Source organism: Lepidothrix coronata, unplaced genomic scaffold (assembly GCF_001604755.1).
Source record: "Lepidothrix coronata isolate B3197 unplaced genomic scaffold, Lepidothrix_coronata-1.0 Scaffold14, whole genome shotgun sequence".
Classification (NCBI taxonomy): Eukaryota; Metazoa; Chordata; class Aves; order Passeriformes; family Pipridae; genus Lepidothrix; species Lepidothrix coronata.
The window spans coordinates 6535047-6558572 of NW_016690194.1; the positions used below are offsets into that span (position 1 = coordinate 6535047).

At 42.4% G+C, this 23526-nt stretch overlaps 1 protein-coding gene across 2 annotated transcripts in view; it reads left to right on the forward strand.

Moving 5' to 3' along the window:
- Positions 1-18706: 18706 nt before the first annotated feature.
- The window catches only part of RASGRF2 (Ras protein specific guanine nucleotide releasing factor 2), a 123906-nt gene continuing 119086 nt past the window's right edge, over positions 18707-23526 (forward strand). For both annotated transcript variants that reach the window (XM_017806114.1, XM_017806113.1), the window contains exon 1: positions 18707-19021. In XM_017806114.1, the coding sequence (XP_017661603.1) occupies positions 18737-19021 (285 nt within the window). In that variant the 5' untranslated portion in view covers positions 18707-18736. The remainder of the gene's footprint in view (positions 19022-23526) is intronic.

The following is a 23526-nucleotide window of genomic DNA, read 5'->3' on the forward strand; positions in this document are numbered from 1 at the left end:
TTGTACCACACCCTCAATTCCAACAGTTTCATCTTCAGGGTCCCTTAAAAATATTCCCAGGGATTTCAGCAAGAGTCTATTTAAGGTCAGAAATTGGTATGTTATTTCCCTTGTGTTTCATCAAATCTCAGCTGACATCCTCTGTATAATTTTGCTTTTAACTTACATATTTAATCATTTCTGCTTTCTGTATTTTTGAAACATAGGTGAGAGAATGATAGGGAGAAGAATTTTGACTCTTCTCCCACCTTTACACAGTAATCCTTTAATGCTTTGCTTATCACCACTGGATTGGAATAAAGGAATATCTGACTTCCTAATTTCAGGTCTCAACCTCATTTGGTCTCTCAGTTTTAGATTCATGGAGTTTTGAAGTGAGTTGGTACCAAGTGCCTGTGTATCAGTTTACTTGAGCTTGACAGATCTCTGTGGTCACCATTAAGCATTTAAAACTTTTCCCTTTCCTTTCCTGTTCCATTATCTTTTCACATTCCTTGGCTGCCTTGCCGAGGACTTCACATATAAGAATCTAGTCACTGCATTTGATCTGGGTGTGCAGGTGAGAAAATGATGCTTGTTATGGGACCTGAGGTGATATAACATTTTTTCTTTGCTGGCAATACGAGGCAGGAGTATCAGAGTAGTTTATAATGTTTCCAGAGAGGAGATGAATTATTTGCAAGAACTGGTCCTGCACCAGAGCCAAAGTGGTCTTATCACACACAGGTTATGAGCTAAACAGTGTGGTGAGTGGTTGCCTTCAGGTTTACAAGCTGTTGTGAAGAAAGTTATGGAAATACTTAACTGCTTGGAAAAGTGCAGGTTTTGCTTGACTCTGTTTTTTCAGAATCCAAGGGCTGTACGTGTGGCACATGCCTTTTGACTGTCCCAGGACAAGCCCTGTGACTCACTTCAACTCCAATCTACCTCACACTTATGAAGAAACTGCCTTGGATAGTCAGACCTCCATACTGTTTTGGAATTTACAGTTTTGTGATTGGAAGTGATTCTCCAAAAATAAATGGGATTATAAATGAACCGAGGGTAGGATTGCATTTATGGACCATACAATATTTTCAGGTAGTGCCATCCAAAAGCCATGAAAACAGGATGGTTTTGTATGTCTGTGAGCCTCTGCTTAATAGATGAGGTTGGGCACTTTCAGCCAGAGGGAGAAAAGCTCTCCTTTTCCTCTTGTTAATGGGATGACGTTAGAAATCCTTACTTGAGACACAGTTGTGTTGTGAGATAACAAAAATTTGTGTGTGGTTCATCTGTGCACATCCACACCTGTCCATACTCTGAAAGACACGTTCTCACCTCTCAGAAGAAATTGTTTTGAATATACATTGGTTTTGTTAAGTTATATTCATTCTGTAGGCACCCATTTTAAAGTTCCCGTTGGACTGGATCCCTGGAAGTGTCCAAGGCCATGTTGGACGGGGCTTGGAGCAACTTGGGATAATAGAAGGTGTCCCTGCCTATGGCAGGGAAGGGCTTTAAGGTCTCTTCCAACCCAAACCAGTCTGGGATTCTGTGATGAACTTACCTTCACTACGTGGTTCACGTGGCTTTTCAAAAATTAGCCATTTGTGTGAAAAAGCCTTGAACCAGATTATACCACACTGATGGATTCACTTATGCAGTAAAACTCGTACTCAGACCACTCAGTTCCAGTGTCACAACATGTCGCAGCAGCCAGAGGTGACACCGGTCAGTCATTCCTGCTTCCCATGTTCATTCCGAGAAGAGCACAGGACTGAGGTGTCCTTTTGCTCCCCACAGACCTCCATGTACATGAATTTTCCATCTTGTTTGTCCCCTCCCTTGCTGAGCTGCTGAAGAGCTTCAGTGCCTGGCACACCAGGGTATGACATTTTTGAGCACTGCTGCTGGGCTGTGGACAAAATCCACCCCTTTTAGAGGCCCAAGATCCCTCCTACATCTCAAACACAACCAACAGTAATTCTCACTGAGAGACAGCTTGTCTTTTTTGATTCTTACCAAAGCTTTTTTTTCACCCTCCCCACATTCACTAGGAATTCATATTGTGCTGCAAACAAGTCACAGTTCAAGGACTTTTTTTATTTTTTTTTATTCTAAATGGAAAACAGTCTCTTGCTATGTGCAAAGTGAGAGCTTTCAAGAGGGCAATTTATTATGACCTTCGTAGAAAATACAAAACTAATGTATGAAGCTCTCAGCTGAGGGTTGTTTGTGTGCTGGAGCAGTTCACTCACTGCTTCACCTCACAAACAGGAGGTAACAGTCTCTCAGTCATCTCCTTTAAAAGCAGACACTGTTTGGATAGCATTGACATCACTTTCATGTCTGTGCAAACTTGTCAAGGTAAATCTCTCTTAGGTGCACAGAATGAGTATTTTAAACATTCATGTAAGCAACAGGATTATCCACTGCTTGCAGCCCAGAACTGAGGTTTGCCAGCAGAAATCCAGGTTCTCTTCGCTGCTCATTCATCTCCCAAAGGAAGACAATGCAGGTCTGATTCAGGGTGGCAATGCAGTGAATGTTCAGTATTTGCTTTCTGGTGACATGCCTTGTAAAATGGAAAGAGGCAGCTTCTAAAACCAGTGGTGAATGGATAGAGGTTACCCATCTAACTATTCTGAGCTGAGATCTCCCTTACATAAAAACATGTTATACCAAATCTTTATTGCTGGGCTCATTTTCCCACATCATTTTTCAGATACGGAATGATAAAAAAACAGGACAAGGTTTCCACGCCAAAGCACATGTTAAAGGCCAAAGGGGCCCTCTTTGCACACAGAGCAGGACCTGGGAGGAGAAAATGTCCAAACGTGCTCCTTGATCCTTGGATGCCTGCTCTTAGAATCACTAAATCACAGACTGGTTTGGGTTGGAAGGGACCTTAAAGCTCATCTTGTTCCACCCCCTGCCATGGGCAGGGACACCTTCCACTATCCCAGGTTTCTCCAAGTCCTGTCCAGCCTGGCCTTGGACACTTCCAGGGATGAGGCAGCCACAGCTTCTCTGGACAACCTGTGCCAGGGCCTCACAACCCTCACAGGGAACAATTCCTTCCCAATATCCCATCTAACCCTGCTCTCTAGCAGTGAGAAGCCAGTCCTCCTTGTCCTATCCCTCCATCCCTTGTCCAAAGTCCCTCTCCAGCTCTCTTGGAGCCTCTTTAGGCACTGGAAGGGGCTCTGAGGTCTCTCCAGAGCCTTCTCTTCTCCAGGCTGAACACCTCCAGCTCTCCTAGCCTCTTTCTTGCCTTCTCCCCACTAAATTCTTTCCTCTGACAGCAACAGCAGAGTGTGCTTTGCCCAGTCTAACATTCCAGAGGCTCAACAACCTTCTCTAAAAGGTTGCTCTTCCTCAAAATCAGTCACAGATGGGGACCATGATAAGTGGCATATTAGAAGAAACTTCAGGTCATGTTCCCTGCCTTTTAAGTTCTGTCCTTTCTATCTCTTTTAGAACTTATTTCCAGTGAATACTGAGGACTGTGACAGTTGGGGGCACTCAGGATGGGGGGAGGTGTGGCAGCCATGACTGCACAGGGAACTCCCAAATCCATCCTTCAGGCTGGTTCTGCTGATGGACCAGGATTCTCCACCTGCTGCAGGGGTTTGACAGGAGTCCATTTATGGCAAGCAATTTTTATGCTGAGTAATTTTTGTGCCAGTAGAAATGTGTGAACATGGAGAAAATAATGTGGAGGAGGTGGATCAGGGCAGTCCTGAATCCTGCAGTCGTGTAGAAAGGAAGAATTCCGAGTGCCGCTTAAACCCTGCTGGCAGCCAGGATTCCTGCACAGCTCTGTGCTGCTGGAGGAAGGTTAATGATAAACTCATAATCTCATTGCTTTACATGAGGGAGAAAGTGCCATTGTTAACATATAAGAATAAGGGATAGTTTGTTTTGTTTCTAATTTACATAATTAGAGGTATTATCTGTTTTGTTCTTAGTAATCTTGAGAGCCTGGCTGTTATTTATGCTGTTATACCTGTGAATGAGATAAAGTCTGTCTCTGCTCTCACACCTTAAAAAAAACATTTTTTGCCTCTTGGGAATGAAGTCAGTTCTCTGGATTTGTGGATCACTCAGGGCAGAAAGCAGCAGCTTCCCAAGGCAGTAGGTAATGGTATCACTTCTCATCTGCTCACCCCTCAGTCATGAATTGTGGACAGTGCAGTGTAAATCAGGAAATAGATCATGGAGTGGAAAGAGCTTCAGGCTGAGCCAGACCAGAAATCACCAACCCCTGCCCAGACTTGGGTGAGTGGCTCAGGCAAAATCAGTCCTGGAAGTTAAAAACCCCAGGGTGATGCCATGTGCATCTTCCCCAACAAGGAACTGAGAATCATAAACTACCAGAATGGTTTGGGATGGAAGGGACCTGAGAGATCATCTCATTCCACCCCCTGCCATGGGCAGGGACACCTTCCACAAGGAGTAGCAGAAGTCAAGATGGAATCTGGGGTAATTCTCTGTTGTTGGGTGATTTTTACATGTCAGTGGATGCTTTTGTAGGAGAGACAGAAATTGATTCAAGGTACTGATCTGGATTGTGATGTTTACAAAGCACACTGCTTTCTCTGCAGAGCTGTACTTGTGATGCAGAAGTACAGATAAAATCGGTAATAAGGGAGACACATGGTGAGTAATGAGGAGAAGGGCTACAAGCTGGGCAAAAGTAGGTGAGATTGAAATAGTCTACAGCACTCACGATGGAAATTTATGTAGCAAATGAAAGATGAAGATAAACTTTCAAGGCACAGTGCAAGCTCTGCTGCAGGAATATATGTTGACTTTTTTTCCCTTTCTCCCCCACTTTTCTGGGTTTTTACTTTTGCAAAGCTTTATTGAGAAATAAATCTGAGAAGATTGTCAGACACCAAAACTACCTTCCCCCAATTAACAAATGAGTTTAACCTGCTCAGAAGATTCACAGGTGAATTATTTCAACAAAAGACACAATATGGAGATTCATTTTAAAGGTCACAAATGAAAAAAAATTACCCTCTCTTTCTCCAGAATCTTAGCACTTAGCAAAGTGCAAGATGGGCACTTGAAATTTCTTGGTGTTGTCAAACCATGGAGGGGGGGGAAGTTTTCACAGAGAATAAAGGGATTAAAGGGATATTAGCTTTCCTTTTTCAGCATATGGAAGCCACAGCATCTTATAACTCAGCTAAAGTTGTTAAGAACTGAAATCAGCCAATACAATACCATCTCAAGGGTCCCAAGATGAGTTTTTAAAGCATTCTGCAAATAGAATCATGTCGATTTCTTTCAGAAACAATGAAAAAAATCCATCTACTCTTGCTAATAAAATCACAGTATGTCTCACTACAGTTACAGGCTGCAAATTGTATTTATTTTTCACAAAATGAATTATATTATGTTGAGCTGCCCGAGTGAACAATAGTTATTGTTGGGAAATAGGTTGAGATAAGTTGTACAAGCCACACTTCCTCCCTTAGAGTTTCCCAAATTGAAATTGCAGGTTGCAGCTTGGGGACAAATTGTACCCTGAGCTCTGGAAGCAATGGGATATTCAGTCCTGGCTGGTTTCCTTGGGGTCTCCATGGGAGAAAACTGCCCTGGGCAGACCCAGCCCAAAAGTGTTTCCTGCTCTGTCCCAGGCCCATCCTGCAGGAAATGCCTTTGTTGTTGCTGATGCCTCGGCTGCTCAAAGCCATCTCCTCTGCCCCTCCCGTGGCTGCAGAGCACCTCAGAGGTGGCTGTGCCCACTAAACCCCTGACAGAGCCCCTATTGCACTCTGACAGCACAGAGCATGTGGATCCTTTTGTGTGTGTGCTTCTGAGCAGAGAAACAGCATGGAAATGGTGTCTCCTGCACAATGCAAAGCACCTGCTGGTTTGGCTGGTTTGGCTCAGAGCACCAAGCACAAAACAGCAGCCCGTGCTCCATGCTGGCATCACCTCTGGTCCCTCTCTGGGCGGGGACCCTCGGGCTGGTAGCAGCTCTAGACTCTGCAAACCTCTTCTCTGCCTTTAATGCCATTAAAAAAACCACATCCCCTCCTCCCCAGACAATTAGCACAGCAGAACAAGTCTTTTCTTACTTTGTGAATAAAGCACATCAGTACTTAGGTTTTCCTTGCTGCCCATATGGCTAATCCAGCACAGCAAGAGGGGCAGAGAGAAAAGAGTTTTGCACTCACTGGATAAAACACAATTTCCAGTGAACATGTTACATGTAAAAGTGCCAGTCACTTGGAGGAATGTGACTGTAGAAAGAACCCATTTGCAAGGGACTGTTTAGTTTTCTAGAGCAAAAAAAAGTTGCTCTAGAAAGCAACTTTATTGAAGTTTATTCAAAACTTCCTAATGTGTTTAGGGTATTTCTCACAGGGAATGAGGAAGAGAAGCTGTTGGAGAGCGCGGCTGCTTCTCCCTGATCCCTCTTTGCAGTTCTTCAGCTGGCAGGAGTGTCAGAAGTGTCTGCTGGGCTGCAAGGAGGAGGCAGACACCATCCTTTGGGTTCTTTCAATTAGTTATTTAGGATTATTTCACCCCCCAGCCCCATGTGTCCATGGCACATCTACTGCCTGAAATATGTTGGAGAAAAGATGGCATGAACCATTCTGGCATCGTCCCCCAATTCTTTATATGCAGGAGGTCCTTTTCCTTATTCCTTTTCTCCTCTCAGGCAGGTAACTAACTGAACGAAAGTTAGTAAGTTCAATGTTTTCTTCTGCAGATGTTTACTAAATTGTTTGTAGTGTGTGTTGGCCGTTGTGCTTTCGGGAAGGCATTTTAATCAGTTAATAAATATATATAATTTCAGAAGTAATAGTAATTTACCCAAAACACCTATGAACTGATTATTCTTGCTGTTCAAAGTCACCTTCAACATTATTGGCAAAAGAAGGTCATATATAAACACCCTCTCACTCCTGCTGTGTTATTTCCTACATGAGAAATAAGCACTAAAAGAATGTTATAGAAATGCCAACTTTCTTCTGGAAAGGAGTTATCAGAAAATCACAGAATATTCTGTGTTGGAAGGGACCTGCAAGTATCATTATTAAGTCTAAGGTATGTCCTGTGAGCTGGGTTCACCCAGTATTTTAAAACTGAAATTTGTCAGTGAGTTTTTGTTGGTAATTGATGCAGGTAAGGGTTTAGTTTCATTAAATGCATTTGTGTCCCTTCCAGAAACTATTTCACGTCCCCAGAACTGAATCTGGAATGACAAAATGGTTGGGGTTGGAAGGGACTTTAGAAACCATCTAGTTCCTATCCCCTGCCATGGGCAGTTATAGGTCAAGGGAAAACTGCTAAAGGTGAGGTGAGCTGATCACTTGCAGAGATGGTGTGGATCATCTGGGAAGAAAAATCTGAAGTCTTGGAGATCGGAGCCTGCCCCAGGAAGGGAGGGGATTAACTCTTCAAGTCCTTCCAAGCTCTTCTCTACTTAGTGTGAGGTTTTACACACACAGGACTGGATAATATATTGCTGCATCAGGTACCAGTATTTCTGGGTTTTAGCAATTGTTGTAAGAAACCCTGTGATTTCAGGAGTCAAGGGGAGACTGGATTCCTGCAAAGCCCTTTCTCAAAGACCAGAGGGTATGTGAGATTTTTTCTTTTTTTGGTCACAATAGGAAAAAAGCATTTGAAACTGCTTAAGGACAAAAAAGATCAGAGGGTGTTAGTGCTTGTAAGACACAAGTATGTTGTTGTCTTCTCTGTCTCTCCACTTAAATTTTAAAACTAAAGCAGTTACCTAGGTCTTTCCAGCACAAGCTTCACCCCCACTTCAAGCATTTGAAGCAGAGATGTTGAAGGGGCTGTTTCTGGTAATGACTTTTGTGGTTTGAGGACAAGGGGAGCACTGAAAACTGTGGACATGGTCCCAAATGCCACCATACCCTAACCAATTCCTTTGGGGGAGGCAGGAGGCTGCTGCAACTCTTCCACCTGTACGTGACATGCTTTGCTGCATTGTGACACTACATCTCCACTGGTTTGTTTTTTCTTGAAGAGTTTTAATTTTGAGTATATGATTCTTTTTACCACAAGCTGTGTTTGGTCAAAACTTCCAACATAATTGATTATAATGAAAAATGTGTTTGGGGAATAAACTCTTGTTTCTAATGCAAATAGATTCATATTTCTGCTCTTCTTTTTTTTTTCTCGGTAGATGAGCACTGCAGAAAATCTGTGCTTACCTGTATTTCTGTTTGATTAATTAACAAGATTAGCTGAGAAAAGGGTGTTTTATCAGTAGCAGAATAAACAAGCACTTATTTTCCTGAGTATTTTCTATTTGAAGTGTTTTGGTCCATCTAGGAAGAAAACAGCAAAGAGAATGACAACAGTGAAATATTACTAAGAAACCCAAATGAAACCAGCATTATTTTGTTTCATCCTTGTCTATGAAGCTCCTTTACCCAACTCCTTTCCTTGACTGCTCCTCAGTTGACCTAGTACTTCTAATTTTAACAGCTATTCTGATGCATATATGTTAATAGACTTATATAATTTATACAGTACATCCCAGTCAGGCTGACAAGGTACAGCTCACAGCTCACTTCAAGCTGGAGCAGCAATCCAAGAAAGCAGAGCATAAGATTGGTGCGAAGACAAATGAAATCAGAACAATAGTTTTTACATAAATTATATACATTTCATGTGTATTTCATATCTATTTTTATGTAATAACTCAATTTTAGTCCTATCTGATGGCTCTAATTTTAGGCAGTTAGTATCTTTTATCTTATGGAGAACAGTTATAACTGTTATGAAAAAAAGACAGAGTGGCATTGAACAATAAAACCTTTATATCCAGGTATCTGTGTATTATGTGATATATCCAGATGTGAGTCAATCATTTATCACAGTTTAAAGTGTTCTTGCAGCCATAGATGAACAGGCAACATGATAAAATTAGTCCAGCTGTGATGGGTGCCTAGAGCTCCTGCAGGGATGTAGGTAGGATTAATCACACAGGACCCATTTCATTCCTACCTGCAGTGGAAGAAGCAGAAACCAGCAGGAAAGTGGTTAGCACGTTTCGCTTTCAAAAATGCCATTTTCTGAGCGTTTAAATGCTGTCAGAATCCGAGAGGTGGGCTGGAATAGGGAGGAGATGCAAAATGCACATGCAAAGCCTGTTCACACCTGGAGGAGTCCCCAGGGGGCTGTTGGGGTGTTTCTTCCCTTTTTTTGAGCCTTTTGAGGTAGATGCTCTTCCCACATTCAGTGAGCACAGACTGACCCTTTTACATCCCCCACTGTCCAGACACCAGGCAAAAACTCAGAGATAAATGAGCAACCACTTGCTGCAGTGGATACTTTATTAGTTAGAGCAGGATTTGTCCTAACTGCTCTCTTTCAGTGAATGTGAACCCGTGACTTGAGGGCATAAAGCTCTGTGTCCCATTACTAATTCCAGATGCCATTCACTTACCTCACTCAGAGCACTTTAAAAGCTTTTCTGAAAAGGCGATTGGAAACCTTTTAAGTGGCTATTGGAGGGATTGTGAGGAATAACTCGGAGTTGTTCTCCCCTCCTGCACAGACTCCAAACTCCAGGCTTTTCATTGTACCTGAGAAACACAGAACAAAACTCCCCAAAACTATTTTAGTACATCCTGTGTTGTACTAAACACAAGTGCCCTCTACTCCAGACCTCTCATTTTCCCTCCTTTGGATTATACTGGCTGTGAGCTTGAATTAGAGGGGAGAAACACTGAAATATAACGACAGACCCTCTAGAGGTAAAAAGTTAGTTTTATAGGATGAACAAGTTTAATCATTCATAATAATTGTCTCAGTAACTGATAACACCTACAGTGTCCAAAAATGTTCCTTAAACCCAATGGAATTAACACGTAAAAGAGAAATGTATAGATGAGCAGTTAATGACGCTAACTACAATCTGTATTAAGAAAGTGTATATAATACACATATATAATAGAAAGATTTCTGTCAAAGAAACAGAGGCTGATTTTTGGGGATACAAGTTAAACTTCATCAGAGTGAGAACACTGTAGATACCATGGAGAAGTACACAGGATGCATTTTCCATCAGAAGAGGACAAATGGTTGAAAAGTATAATTTCCCTCATCCATTTCTTTCCCAGAGTTTTGGAGAACCTTTCTTTTAGAGATTTCTGCATTAAGCACAGTGGATGATGGATAAGCTTGTTTAAAATCTGAAAACTGAGACGATGCTTCTCACCCACACACTGTGGGTGTCACATCCCTGCTTTACCTGTACTGCAGGCTCATGTACCTATAGGATGTGTTAATTTCAGATATTTTTTGCTCTCCCTGAAGAAGACTCTAAGGCATTATCTAATTAGCCTTTCCTGATATCTGACAAAACCGCTGTGCAGTAGCTATGTCTGATCTTATATCTACTATTGTCTACTTATATCTACTATTGTCAGAAATTTAGAATTATTTCCCCAAAGCCATTAAAAACCACAGCAAGAAATAAACCCAGTAAAGATCACCTCTCTTTTGGTAAAAAAACACACCACTCAAACAAGGAATAATCTCACTCAAAATTCTTGAATATTAAAAATCTAACTTTATTATTGTGAGAAAAATCTCCCTTTTCAATTTATGAAACGGCAAAAAATATCTGCAGGACAAGGAAACTTGCAGCAAGAAATCCTTTATTGCAGCACTGGGTGCAATCCCAAGCCACAGGCCTGGAAAAAGCACAGGCGGTTTGAAAAATGCGCCCTCTTTGTACCCTTGGCCACCTAAGATGTTGAATATTCAACAGGTAACAGGTATTTTACCTTAAAAGGTAATTTTTTGAATTCAGGAGGGGGTATCACCCTCCCTCCTGATTGATTGATGACGTCCCTCTGCACACAAAGTCCAGCCACGTGGCCAGGGTAAATTTTCCATTTTTATATATTTTATCCTACCCCGACCGCGACATTCCCTTGGTGTCAAGGCCTGACAGGGCCTTTCACCTACAATCTCCACGAGGCGCCTAAAATTCCCAAAATTAAATGAAAGAGGAGAAAAAAATCCCAACACCTCCTGCTTTCCACTTAAATCAATTTACTTATAATAAAACCGGATTATTTTATTTATCATATTATTGATAAAATCAAATAGGATGTCAAATTGGAGCAAATATACATTTTACCTCCCCTTTCTAACACCAGTATTTACCAATTGGGTTGTGTTAACATTCAAAACAATACAACTGACCAAAGAAGACAAAACAAACATAATAATAAGGGGATGAACACAAATTTTACTTTTTAATGGTAAAATTATCAAAAATATGTTGATTTTACATTCTTAGTATGCATTCAAGAGGAACCTACTTGTGAAATAGATCATATTAATGCATTAAAAAGGTCAAGTGTAATTTTTATATGGATTCAGGCCTTTGCTCACTTTTGCATGTAACAGTAGCGGCTTTGTAGAAAGTACAATAAATGTTATTTTCGTATTCCATTTAAAAATTTGTACGCATTAATATGAATTAATACACTTTTTTCTTGGAAAGCATTCTACTACTAATGATGAAGTTACAAATTTTCTGTAAGAGTTGATATAATTGTAGATGGATATTGTGTTCATTTTTTATTTTTTATTATGTTTCTCAGCTTTTTTTCTTTTTCTTTTTTCTTATTTTCTTTTTTTCCCCTTTTTTGTCTTTTTTTTGGTCTTCTTTTTTTTTCTTTTTTCTTTTCCCCCCAAAGAATTGCAATCCAAGCAGCTATGAAGGTTTTCAGCTGAGAATGTGAACAACACAAACATGGACCGGGAAGAATGTTCATAATCAACAGTAAGTCAGCAATTACAGACACCTGTCCACACTTCCCACCTGTCCAGAAATCCCCCAAATAAAAAGGGACTGATGTTAAGCTCAATTTCCTTTCTGTTGTTAAACAAGTCTCTTGTTTGGTGTATCTCTGCTTGCATGCAAGGAGTGATAAAGTTGGCTCAGATCACTGTTTTCAGGGACGCTCTGCCTACAGCCTTTTAAGATTATTTTTTCTTGTTGTTACACACATTTTCTCCAGGCCTTTGTACAGTCCCAGCTGCATCTGAACGGAGTCATTAAAATGGTTTTCAGTGTATTGCATCTGTATCAAAAATAAATGCAATGTTCTCATACAAAGGCATTGAACTCAAAATTCTTACATGATCTGGAGATGATGTGGGTACCCTGCAACGTTTGATTTCTGTTAAGAGAACCGTGGATTCTATTTCCCATAAAGCTGATTTTTATGGTCTGTGGGTCTGCCTGCCCTCAAAGTCAGGTGCTGCACCTCTGAAAGCTGCTCAGATACATAACACATTAAATGTCTCTTTCAAGGTGACTGTGGGGAATGCAACTTCTGGATCATCAAACCTGTTTCTATAGAATTATGCATCCCTGTGGCAGATTATTTGTAGGCTTCATGCCAGATGGATAGAATTCTCTGTATTAGTATCAAGCCTTGTAAACATCACAATTTCTTCTGAGGGTTACTTACTTATTCCGGATGGCACCCACTGCACTCTCTTCCAATCTGTGGGGCTTACTTTTCTCCAAGAAATGAGTACACTTTAATATTTTACACATTTTTCCTATTTCTATGCCAATATATGAGAGCATCTTGACAAAATAAGCAAGGAGTTATTTGCATTTATACTCAGTTCACATGGAATAAGAAAAAAAGAAAAGAAATTTTATCCTACTACATCTTTTTAATTCTAAAGCCGTTTTCCCAGTTACCAAGGGCTTTCTTAAACTTAGAGTAATCACAGCCTGTGTCTGCTGAACCCTTTGCTTTCAGCAGCTCAGCCATCAGGCTGCCTCTCCTGACTCACATTTGGAGAACATTATAAAATCTCTGTTACTGCATGCCAGTGTCTGTGGAACAGTGAAAGTACTAATTTAAAATATCTCCCAAGAATGTTGAGACAGTTTCATGCCTTGGCAATTTGTGAGCTGTAGGACAATACTCTTCTTAAGGGCACCACACTAATCACAGGGTCTGTGAAATTCTCGTTACACAGCTCCCAGAGCAGGGGATAAGGGAGTAATCTCTGCTAACTTTAAAATTCGGGGCTCAGCTCTGACAGTCGTATTCCCACTAAGTGAGTGTGCATCTCAGTATGAAAATTGTAGCCATGTGAAGGAAATTTTAAAATGTCTTTTTCACTATGCTTGCATCTGGAGCTTAGCTTATGTTTGTTATCTGTATTAAATAAAATACCCCTGGAGCTTTTAATTAATATGTATGGTCAACAAGCTGAATACTGACTCTTCCATTTTAGCCCCAGCTGGCAAACCTTTGCTGAAGAGGAACCAGCTGAAAACAGGCTTACAGAGAAAAGCTGCCTGTCTTTTCTTTCCCAGTGGTTTTAGTGCTGACTTGGACTATGAGCATTTCCACATTTGAAATGCCCCTTCCTTTCCCAGCATTACCCTGATCTAATCCTCTCAGTGGATGTGCCACGTTGAACTGACCCTACATTACCCTCCTCTTTCTCTCCCCTTTATTGCCCACCAGTCTCCTCAATTCACCCCCTCTGTGTTGGTCTCTTCTCCTATTTCAGAGTCCTGCTCTCACCACCCCTCGGCACCTCTGGGTGATTTTAACCTCTTTACCAACTGATTCTCCAGCCTTAACCAGCACCCATGACTCTCCTGCTGTCACTCCCAACTTTGTCTTCTCCATGATTCCCTCCCTACTATCACGTCTCAGTTCCTCCTTCCTCTATTCCTCCTGCGTGTCCTGCTAACCCCTAGACATGCTCAGCAATTCCCAGCTGTTCCCAACCCTTGATCACTCACACTGGTTTCCTCTGCACTGTATGCTCATTACTATCACTCTGCCAGCCAGGCTGAATTCTTCCTCAACCCACTTGCTTTTGCCTCCTGCCTAAATAGCAGTATTTTTTCAATTTAATTGAGTCCCTTGATTCCAGATTTTCTCCTTTTTTTTTTCCCCTTCTGCTTTTGATTTTCTCCAGCCTGCCTGTGAGACACCTTCTGCCACACATTCTTTTTCTCCATTTCTTTTCAACAGTCCTTTGTATTTTCCCATTCTATCATTGACCACAGACAAGAATTCCCCAATGACCTCTGTAGACACACCAAACTGTTTCTTTCAAGAGTTCCTCTAAAACCTTATTTTGCTATTCTTCTCCCTAAATCCCAGCAACAAACATGCAAGCTGTGTCCTGAGGATGCTGCTGCCTGTCACAACAGGCAGTGTATTGACTAGTCCTTGTACATTTTTTGACTGGCTCTGGGGACCTAATCTTGGTCTTAGGTTAAATTGTTCTTGGCTTGGATATTTTTCTGGTGTTTACGCAGCATTTAGAAGTAAGAGGTTAGGCATGATAATAAAAAATGATGATGATGATGTTGATTGATGATGATGATGATGATGGTGGTGGTGATGGTGGTGATGGTGATGATGATGGTGACACCCTCACCTGCATAACAGGTAAATGACCTGCAGTTGCCTGCCTTCTGTTGAAACCTCCCATTGAGTATTGGCCCGAGATTCCTGAAGGAGGGAGTCTCACGGACACCTGTGCCATTACCTTTCTCATACCACCAAAAGGTATTGTAGTCACAAGTAATTCCACGAGGAATGAATTACCACGAACTGGTGTTCACAATGATCTAAAACTGGTTAAACAAGGCAATTCCCACAAAAAAATGTCTGCATAAAATAGGAATAGTAAATCTTCTCGAACCACATCAGGAGCTGTATTAAGCCCAAAATTGTTTGTAGTAATTCAAAAGGTGATCTATAAAAGGTAAATTGCATTTCCATACATGAGTGTTTCCCATTAATTTCAAGATATTCAGGACTTACTATACCAATAATGTATAACACAGGTTTGAAAATTTTCCTGCTTTATCATAGCTGAATATTATAAATGCCTTTCAAATAGCCAAATTATACTCTATGCTTGGAGGAGTAAACACTTTTATCAGCAAAACTAAGTAAACTTCCAGAGAAGATATTAGTTCAGTTCTACTTTTCAGACAATCTATAAGAAGACTTCAGGAAGGATACTGAAGTGCTGGAGCAGAAGAGCAACGAGGCTGGTGAAGGGACTTGAGCACAGGTCCTATGAGGAGAGGCTGAGGGAGCTGGGGTTGTTTAGTCTGGAGAAGAGGAGGCTCAGGGGAGACCTCATCACTCTCTACAACTCCCTGACAGGAGGGGGGAGCCGAGTGGGTGTCAGTCTCTTGTCCCAGGCAATCAGCAGTAGGAGAAGAGGGCACAGTCTTAAGCTGTGCCAGGGGAAGTTTAGGTTGGATATTAGGATGGAATTTTTTACAGAGAGAGTAATCAGACATTGGAATGGGCTGCCCAGGGAGGTGGTGGATTCACTGTCCCTGGAGGTTTTTAAGATGAGACTGGATGTGGCACTTAGTGCCATGATCTAGTAACCATGGGAATGTTGGATCAAGGGTTGGACTTGATGATCTCGGAGGTCTTTTTCAACCCGATTTATTCTATGATTCTAAGAGGAGACATGTAGGTATATTCTTAGTGAAACACAAGGTTTTTTTCCCCATAAGTTATAGAGCAGCTGTTTAACAGCGTTACAAATTTATTTTGTATTTGGTACCTTGGCATTAAAATATAAACAATAATTTAGTGACAAATAAGCATATAAAAATTTAGAGCAAATACATACAAACCCGGACATGAAAATAATAGCATAACTAATTTTTTTCCATTGCTTCAATGGTTTTTATTACCATTACATTAACAGTGTTTTTTTAAAAGTGTTTTTCAGAATAGAGGCCTAAATTTTATGCAGTTTCTAAAGTAGATTTTCCTGTCATCCAAAAGAGTGACAACTCGCTGACTTGCCCCCCAAGCACTTCTGGGCATTAGATTCAGCAATTCCACTGCTGTAGAACACTATCTATTTCCCTGTTTATGACAGCTTTGAACACACTGGACTAGGTCCCAATGGGAAATTCAGGGTAAATGCAGACTAATGGGGTCCTCTCTGCTGAGACAGGACCACAGCTTTCCACCATAGTTCTACACAAATCTCCTAGGGGCCTATGATGACAAGACTTGGGAATGTAGCTCTATAAATGAATCCTCTGGAATTAAAATACAATAAAGTGAAGGTTAAGATATAAAATAAAGTAAACCAGTGTGCTTATCTGTATGTTCTTTTTCTTCAGAGCCCTATGGAATAAATTTCATCCCAGATTCCTTTACATCTATTTACACATATAACTCATTTGTGTTCATATATATGAATTTGGCATAGCATTTTACTTTTTTAAAAAGCACAAACAACCCCTTCTTTATTGTTGCTAATGAAGAAATTTTTTAAAATCATATATGGTTACATTTACATGTTAGATAGCATATACTTTTCACAGATATGTAATAGATATTTGAAGTAATAAAACTTAGGTTGTCCTTGTATAAAAATGATCAAGTAATAAAGAAAATATCATTGGGAGAACTAAATTGTACTTCAACAATAAAGGTCAAACTGATAGCTACATGAACAGTGTTCACTGTAGTGAACATGAACATTTGACTCCCTGTAATTCCTACGGATTGCTATGCAATGACATATTCCACATTTTCAGCTTAGGAAAAATGCCTGCATGTCTTGGAGAAAATGATGTAGTCAAAGGAAACCCTCACTTTATTTACAGATAAAAATTAACTCCTGTCATTTATTTTTTTCTGTGTGTCTCAGGTAGTCTGGTGGAATAGATGATGTGTGATCATTTGTGATTCATGCAAAAGCTTTATTAAAGCACAAATTATGTAAGTTGGGACAAAAGCTTGCAACTTTATCTTGGCAAAGATGTGTTCTTGCTGCAGCATTTGGTCGTGATGTACAATGTGCTTGTTTTGGAAAGCTGTGAGTATTCACTGGGTGTCAAACATCTGAACACTCTCTGGAGTGGCAGTCTGCTTCTCTCTCTTGGTTTAGCAGCCTTGCCATTTGCTTGCACCAAATCCAAGAGATAGGATATTCCATGGAATCTTACACACTGAATTAAACCACTGACTTGGACAGCAGCATCTGAGTGGAACCCAGGCATTGAAAGAGGCTAGTAAGACCCTGGTCACTGAGATGCAGGAACACAACTCATCTCACACATTCCAGTCACAGGTACGGTATCCAATCCCTGTCCAAAACCTGGACTTCCCTAGACATGACCTGTTAAGCTCAAATTTCTATGTGACACTCAGTTCCAGAAGGATTTGTGTATCTGTTTGTTTTTTCTATTATGAAATTTTCTTTTGACAGGACAAGAGCCTTACACCTCTGCATAGGTCCAGAGTTCCTGTAAATAATACTAAAAAACACAATTGCTGACGCAGATTACACAAGGAATATTTTCTAACTCTGAGCATTATAAAGCAATACTGTAATTTTCACTTTTTTTTGAACAGTCAGTACCAGAATGAATTTTCTGTTATTTTTTGACTCCTAAGACTTAATAAAGCCAAAGAGATAGAAAGCTACAGAAGAAAAACACATTATCAGATGAAACAGCTCCAAATGCCTTTTCCTGAAAGAACCTTAAGAGGAAGTTTAAATTGCTAAATCAAAGGTGCAGGGTGCTCTGGTTGGTAGAAAGTTCCATACTGCTTATGTTTCATGTAAAATAATTTTTCCTGCCAGCTCTCTCGCCAAAATTTATTTGCTGTAATTAAGGCGTGGAGGTACCACTGTCCTGAGTGCAGGAACCGGATCGTACCTGCTGCCATCCTGACTAACCCAGTGCGAAAACAAACCCGCGTAACTCCTCGCACATTTTTCTTTCGGCATGTGTTGAGCCGCCCCCTCCGCTCGGCGGTCCCCATGCACCCTCCTCCTGCACTCGCGTCCCCGCCCGCGATGCTGCGTGTTACAGCCGCCAGCTGGGATCTAAAAATGGTCCCAGCGTGCCTCAAGCGATCCCCGGCACAGGCAGAGCCCCCCGCACCCCGAGCCGGGGTGGTCTTTGCGCGCCACGCGGTGCTCGGGAGGATGCGGTTCCACGGGGTGACATCTGCGACGCTCCCCCTCCCCCCCCCCCGCGGCTTTAACCAGCGCGAGTATCGGGTTAAAAGTGACGGGTTTCTGATATTTCACTTGTATTTCACTGCTGCATTTCGCTGCAATTCGCTCGAAGGGGAAGTTGCCGGCTCCGGCAGCCGCGCTCGCTCGGCCCTGTCACTTTCTAAGATTTTCGCTCGAAGAATCGGAAAGGCGGAAACTGTCGAGAAACCCACGGGCGGCCCCAAATAACCCGGAGGCTCACAGCCCGTCCCGGCCGGCCGAGAGCACCGCTGCCCGCGGGTTTCACCGCCCGAACCCCCGCTCCATCCACCCCCAGGGAGGGACGGAGGGATAGCGGGATGGAGAGATGCAGGGATGCAGGGATAGGGGGATGCAGGGAGAGAGGGATGCAAGGATGGGGGAAGGGAGAAGGGGGGCAGGGACCTGGGCGCTGCGGCGGCGGCGACTTTGCTCTTTAAATCGCTCTCCAAAGCGGATTTACGGCTGATCCCTCGCGTCACTGCCCGCGGACCGCTCCCGCCGCCAGCGCCCGCTCCGGCTCCTGCTGCGGAGCGGTGGGAGGTGTTGTGGGGCGGGGCGGGGCGGGGGCCGCGGGGAACACACGGTTCGGCCCCCGAGGGCGGGCGTAGCGCGGGGCCGGGGCCGGGGCCGCGCCGTCGGTGCTGCCCGAGCCCATGAGGAGCGGCCGCGGAGCTGCTGAGCGGCCGCGGGTCCGGGCACGATGCAGAAGAGCGTGCGGTACAACGAGGGGCATGCCCTGTACCTGGCGCTGTTGGCCCGCAAGGAGGGCACCAAACGGGGCTATCTCAGCAAGAAGACGGCGGAGACCAACCGCTGGCACGAGAAGTGGTTCGCCCTCTACCAGAACGTGCTCTTCTACTTCGAGGGTGAGCAGAGCGCCCGTCCCGCCGGCATGTACATGCTGGAGGGCTGCAACTGTGAGCGGGTGCCGGCTCCCAAGGGATGCTCGGCCGGCAGTGCCAAGGATGCTGCGCTGGACAAGCAGGTACCGCCCCGACGGCCGCCCCGCGCCCCAGAGGAGGAGGGGGAGGGGGGGAGGAAAGCCGGGCGCTGCCACCCCCCTCGCATCTTCCCGGAGGGGTCACGGTGTCACTACGGGCTCTGGCCCCCACGGGGAGTTCCTCCCGCTCCTGGAGCTCCTGGAGCGCTGGGAAGGGCAGCAGCCACTCAGAAATCGGCGAAGCCGGTGGCTTTTTTGTCCTCTGCAGTGACTTTTCCCTCCTCCCTGACTCTTTTTTTCCCCCAGTGACTGCAAGCCGAATTTCAGTGGGGTGCCCGAAGAGCAGCATCCCACAAACGAAGTGTTGTGTCATCTTGATGCCAGCACTTCTTTGGTGCAGCTATACATGTCTCACCAAACTCAGCAAACAGAGGGTGCGAGGGGCCAAAGTCCCAAAAGAGCACAGGGACACTCTAAGGAGTCACCGAGCTTTTCCCTGCGGGGCTGCCCCTTTCCCAGCGATGCTCTGAAGGGGTAACAGGCTCTCAGCTCCCCCTCGGGAACCCCTGCCCTGCAGGAGCGAGTCCATGCCCTGATTTGCAGCCCGCACAATCTCGCAGGAGCGGGCAGGTTCTTTGCCACGCAGGTGTTGTGAAGCCGATCTTGCTTGAGATAGAAATGGTGGCACAACGCCCGGGCCGGGTCTCCCCTGCCTGTTCTTGGGGGAGGACCCTCAAGGCTTTGGTGGGATTCCTTCCCAAGAGGGGTGGTGGTTCATAACCGTGAACTGCCGAATTCCTGGCCCCCGCCCCCAGCTGATCCTCCCTAAAGCTGATCTGTTTGACATGACTGTGTCAAACAGGGGGGTGTTTAAATACTCTCCGTGCATTACATAATCCTGAGGAGAAGGACGCCGTGGTTGTTCAGCGTAGATAGAGATCGAGTATCTCAATCACACGCCTCCAGTTACCTCATTTGAATTCCTGATCTTATTTGCTGCGGGTTTGAAATGTGTTTGTGTCTGTGCCTGCCGTGCCCTCGCGCCTTTCTCCCGGAACTGGAGAAACCCAACAGGTGTCAGACAGGTTTGGGGAAGTTTGGGTGGTTGCGAGGAGCGTGGTTTGAGCCGCCGCAGGCGTTGCCCCAAGGTTGTGAGAAAGGGACGCAGACCAAAGCCACGCTCTGAAACCCAGCGCATCGCCGTGCTTGGCTAGAGTGGTCTCCTTTGCAAAGAGAGCTTTGGTGCTTTCTTGCCCATTTAGCACAAATACTTGTGCTTCAGCAGCCTTCAGATGGTACACGGTTAATGAGTGAACTTTGGGAGGCTGGGATGGCTGTAGTTTTGTCATATTCACCCCTCACACTCTCGCTCGTTACTTTGAGACATGTTTTTATAGCATTATAAATGAAATATTAGAGGATTCCCCAGATGAAATTAAACATGGATGTTGGCGTGCCTGCTTTAGATTGTACACTTGTTTATCGATAGTGTTGTTAAACCACATCTTGATGAAGAGAACTGTGTGAAAACAAATCCTTTCCATATCTGTTCCCTTAGAATCTTAAATTGTGTTTTTATATTGATGAATGAGTTGTTCATAATTGCATTTAGCGGTGCAAAGACAAAATAATTACAGATCATGAAGCTGAGCTTTACATTGGTTTAAACATCAGCTATGTTGGTTTTCAGCAATAGCGGGCTGCTGTTAAAGAGGCAGAAGAACACTTCATTTTTCTTATGGGGTGCTAGTTTTAATTTTCAAGGTAGATCACTAGAAAATATCTTTTTATGTTCATCTTTTGCTTCACCCAAAATGTTTATTCAAAGCTTTTGAGTTTTAGTAGTTTTTACAGACCTTTTTTCATTAAAGTGCACCCTTGTTTGTATATACATATAGACACAAACTTTTTTCTAAGGTATACAGGAAAGTCCCTTAGTGACTAAAACTGATCCATCACAAGAAGAAAACAGAAAGATTTGAAAATTAAACAGTCTTTTTAATTCAGAAAATGTGCTTATATTCTTACAGGTGTAAAGTAATAAACCACAAACCTCTTAATTAACAGAGGCACACAAAGTTATTTTTTAATTAATCAATCAGATGATGATGAAAACTCAGTGTTGCACATGTTAGTTAGTGTAAAAATACTGCCTAGATTTAATTTGATTTAACCACACAAATGTATTAATGGAGTGAAAAAAATGAGAAACTCTGTGCCAGTGTTTGAAGAATCAGATCTCTTTTCTGTGAGGGACAGAAGAAAAAAGTAATCTCTTTCAGTCTAGGTTTTATTTACGCAGGTAATTTAGACATTAGAGTGATAATGTGCTATAGAATTACACAAATGAGGGAGAGAAAGCAAAATTAATCACATGAGAGACCTCCATCAGCATATTTTGAGTGGATATTTGAAAAAGCAATGCATTTTCTTCAAGTTATGTAATGAAGATTATGGAAAATGCTTGTGGGACAAATAGATTTTGTTTTCCTTAACTTGCGGATCCTTTTAATTTTAGTTTTGAGTTGTTTTGGAATTGATTGTCATGTCCTGTGCCAGGTAAAACTGGTAAGTTGTCAGAGCTCAGTGACTGAGGAGGAATGTTGCAGCTCTGCTATCTCACACAGGAGACTGAATTTTGGTAAACAGATGTGTCTAGGTTTGGGTTATCTCCCAACAATCCCAGCAGTTGGATAATTCCATATTTAACCTCTGTTGGTGCTGTTAGGCTCCTCCAGCAGCCTATCATGAAGGAAGAGTAAAGTATTACAGGAACCACTATTGCGTGGAAGATTCCAAATGCTTTCATAAGATTTGCTGTAATATTACAGTGTTAAAAAAAAATTGCAGTGACAGAATGTGCTTATTTTGTCTTTTCCACTAACATATTATCCTTTCTTCAGAAGGATATTTACTTCAAAGGAAATTCTTTTTAAAAAGTACAGCACCTTTCTTAGTAATAATGAGTGAATTAATTGATATTCTGGGAATGTGGGATCAAGTTGAGTGTGTTGCAGATAATAAATGGTTTGTAGGGGGAGGTTTTGTTTTTACGGAAAAGTGTTTTGATCTCCATCAAAATTTAAAATAGTTTTTGTAAACACCAAACCGTTGTTGTTATAAACACTGATTTCACATTTCAGTGATGCCTGCTCGGCTGGTGCTAAAGGAAAAAAAACTCAGGAGCAGTTAATTAGGGGTGAGATAAGGAAAGGGTTTAATTGTACCAAGGCAATAGATGTTACAAGACGCGCAGGCCCGCTGTGCTCGAGATGTTACATTTTATAATATTATCTGTCCAATCCCAAGTGTGTCCACTCTGTAGCCTTTGCTCAGGTCCGCCCCGGGTCCACCCCCTTAGAATTGAGTCTGGGGTGTATTTCGGGGCCACCTTTTCATCACCATCACCATCTTCAGAGCACAAAGGGTACATAGTCACCTAGTTCTTGACTCTGTTCTGTTGTTCAGGCCTAGATATGGTGTTCTCTAAACAGTATAGGCCTTGCCTTGACAAGAGACTAAACACTGCCACTGAATTCAGGGGTGGATTTGATATGGGGAGCATAGAATGGGGTAAGAGGGTTAAGGAATGTGTAAACTACTTGTACTACAGGGAAAGGGAGTGAGGGCTGCTGCTTTTAAAACCTACTTATAAAACTTACAAAAATTAGAAAAATAAAAAACTAATAGGGGCTTAAGGCATCATCAGAAAGATAAAAACAAACATTAATTTATTGAAAAAATAACAATGTGGAAGAATCTGAGTTTCAAAACAGCAAAGTAACACATGGAAATACTACATATGAAAATTTTCTGATATTAGTTAAACTGCTTCTTCCCGCGGGAATTGTGGGCTGTGAAAAAGGGCAGGTCCCAACAAGTCCTTCACTGTGACACAGAGACTCAGAGAGAATAGATTTCAGCTTTTCTGTTAAAAACTCTGGAAAGAGAATAGCTCTGCCCCAGTGAGTGGTTTACTTCACTCTGTTGAAAGTGAAGTAAAATGCTTAAACCCACACTTTCTGCAGTTTCATAGAAGGTTGGCATATGTTATCCAGCAAGTTCATAGATACTTTTTTTAAATACTATTGGAAAACAAGTGAATAGAGGAATGTAAATATTATCATTATTATTATTGTCTGCATTGGGAGGAGGCCTGTATGTTTAGATTCCTTCATAACTGTGCATTGAATACATGGAAATGTTCTGATACAGTTATTAATAACTGTCTTAGAGTATTTAGGCTTGTAAATGTTACACAATTTTAGCAGAGACTATTCTTTGTATCTTGCCTGCAATAATCTTCCTTCCACTTAGCAAAATTAAATGCAGTATTAAGTCCCTGTCCCCACAGATTAGCAGAATCCAATTATTTGAATTTTTTTCTGCTTACTGTTGCTCTGATTTTGTAGAGGATACAGTGATTTTGTGGTGTTGGGAACCTCTCTGTTTTACATACTTTCCTTGATGTGCTAAGGCAACTATATGCTACCAACAGCTTTTGCTGTACCTCTCAGATAGTTTAATATATATATAACCTGATAAGAGCA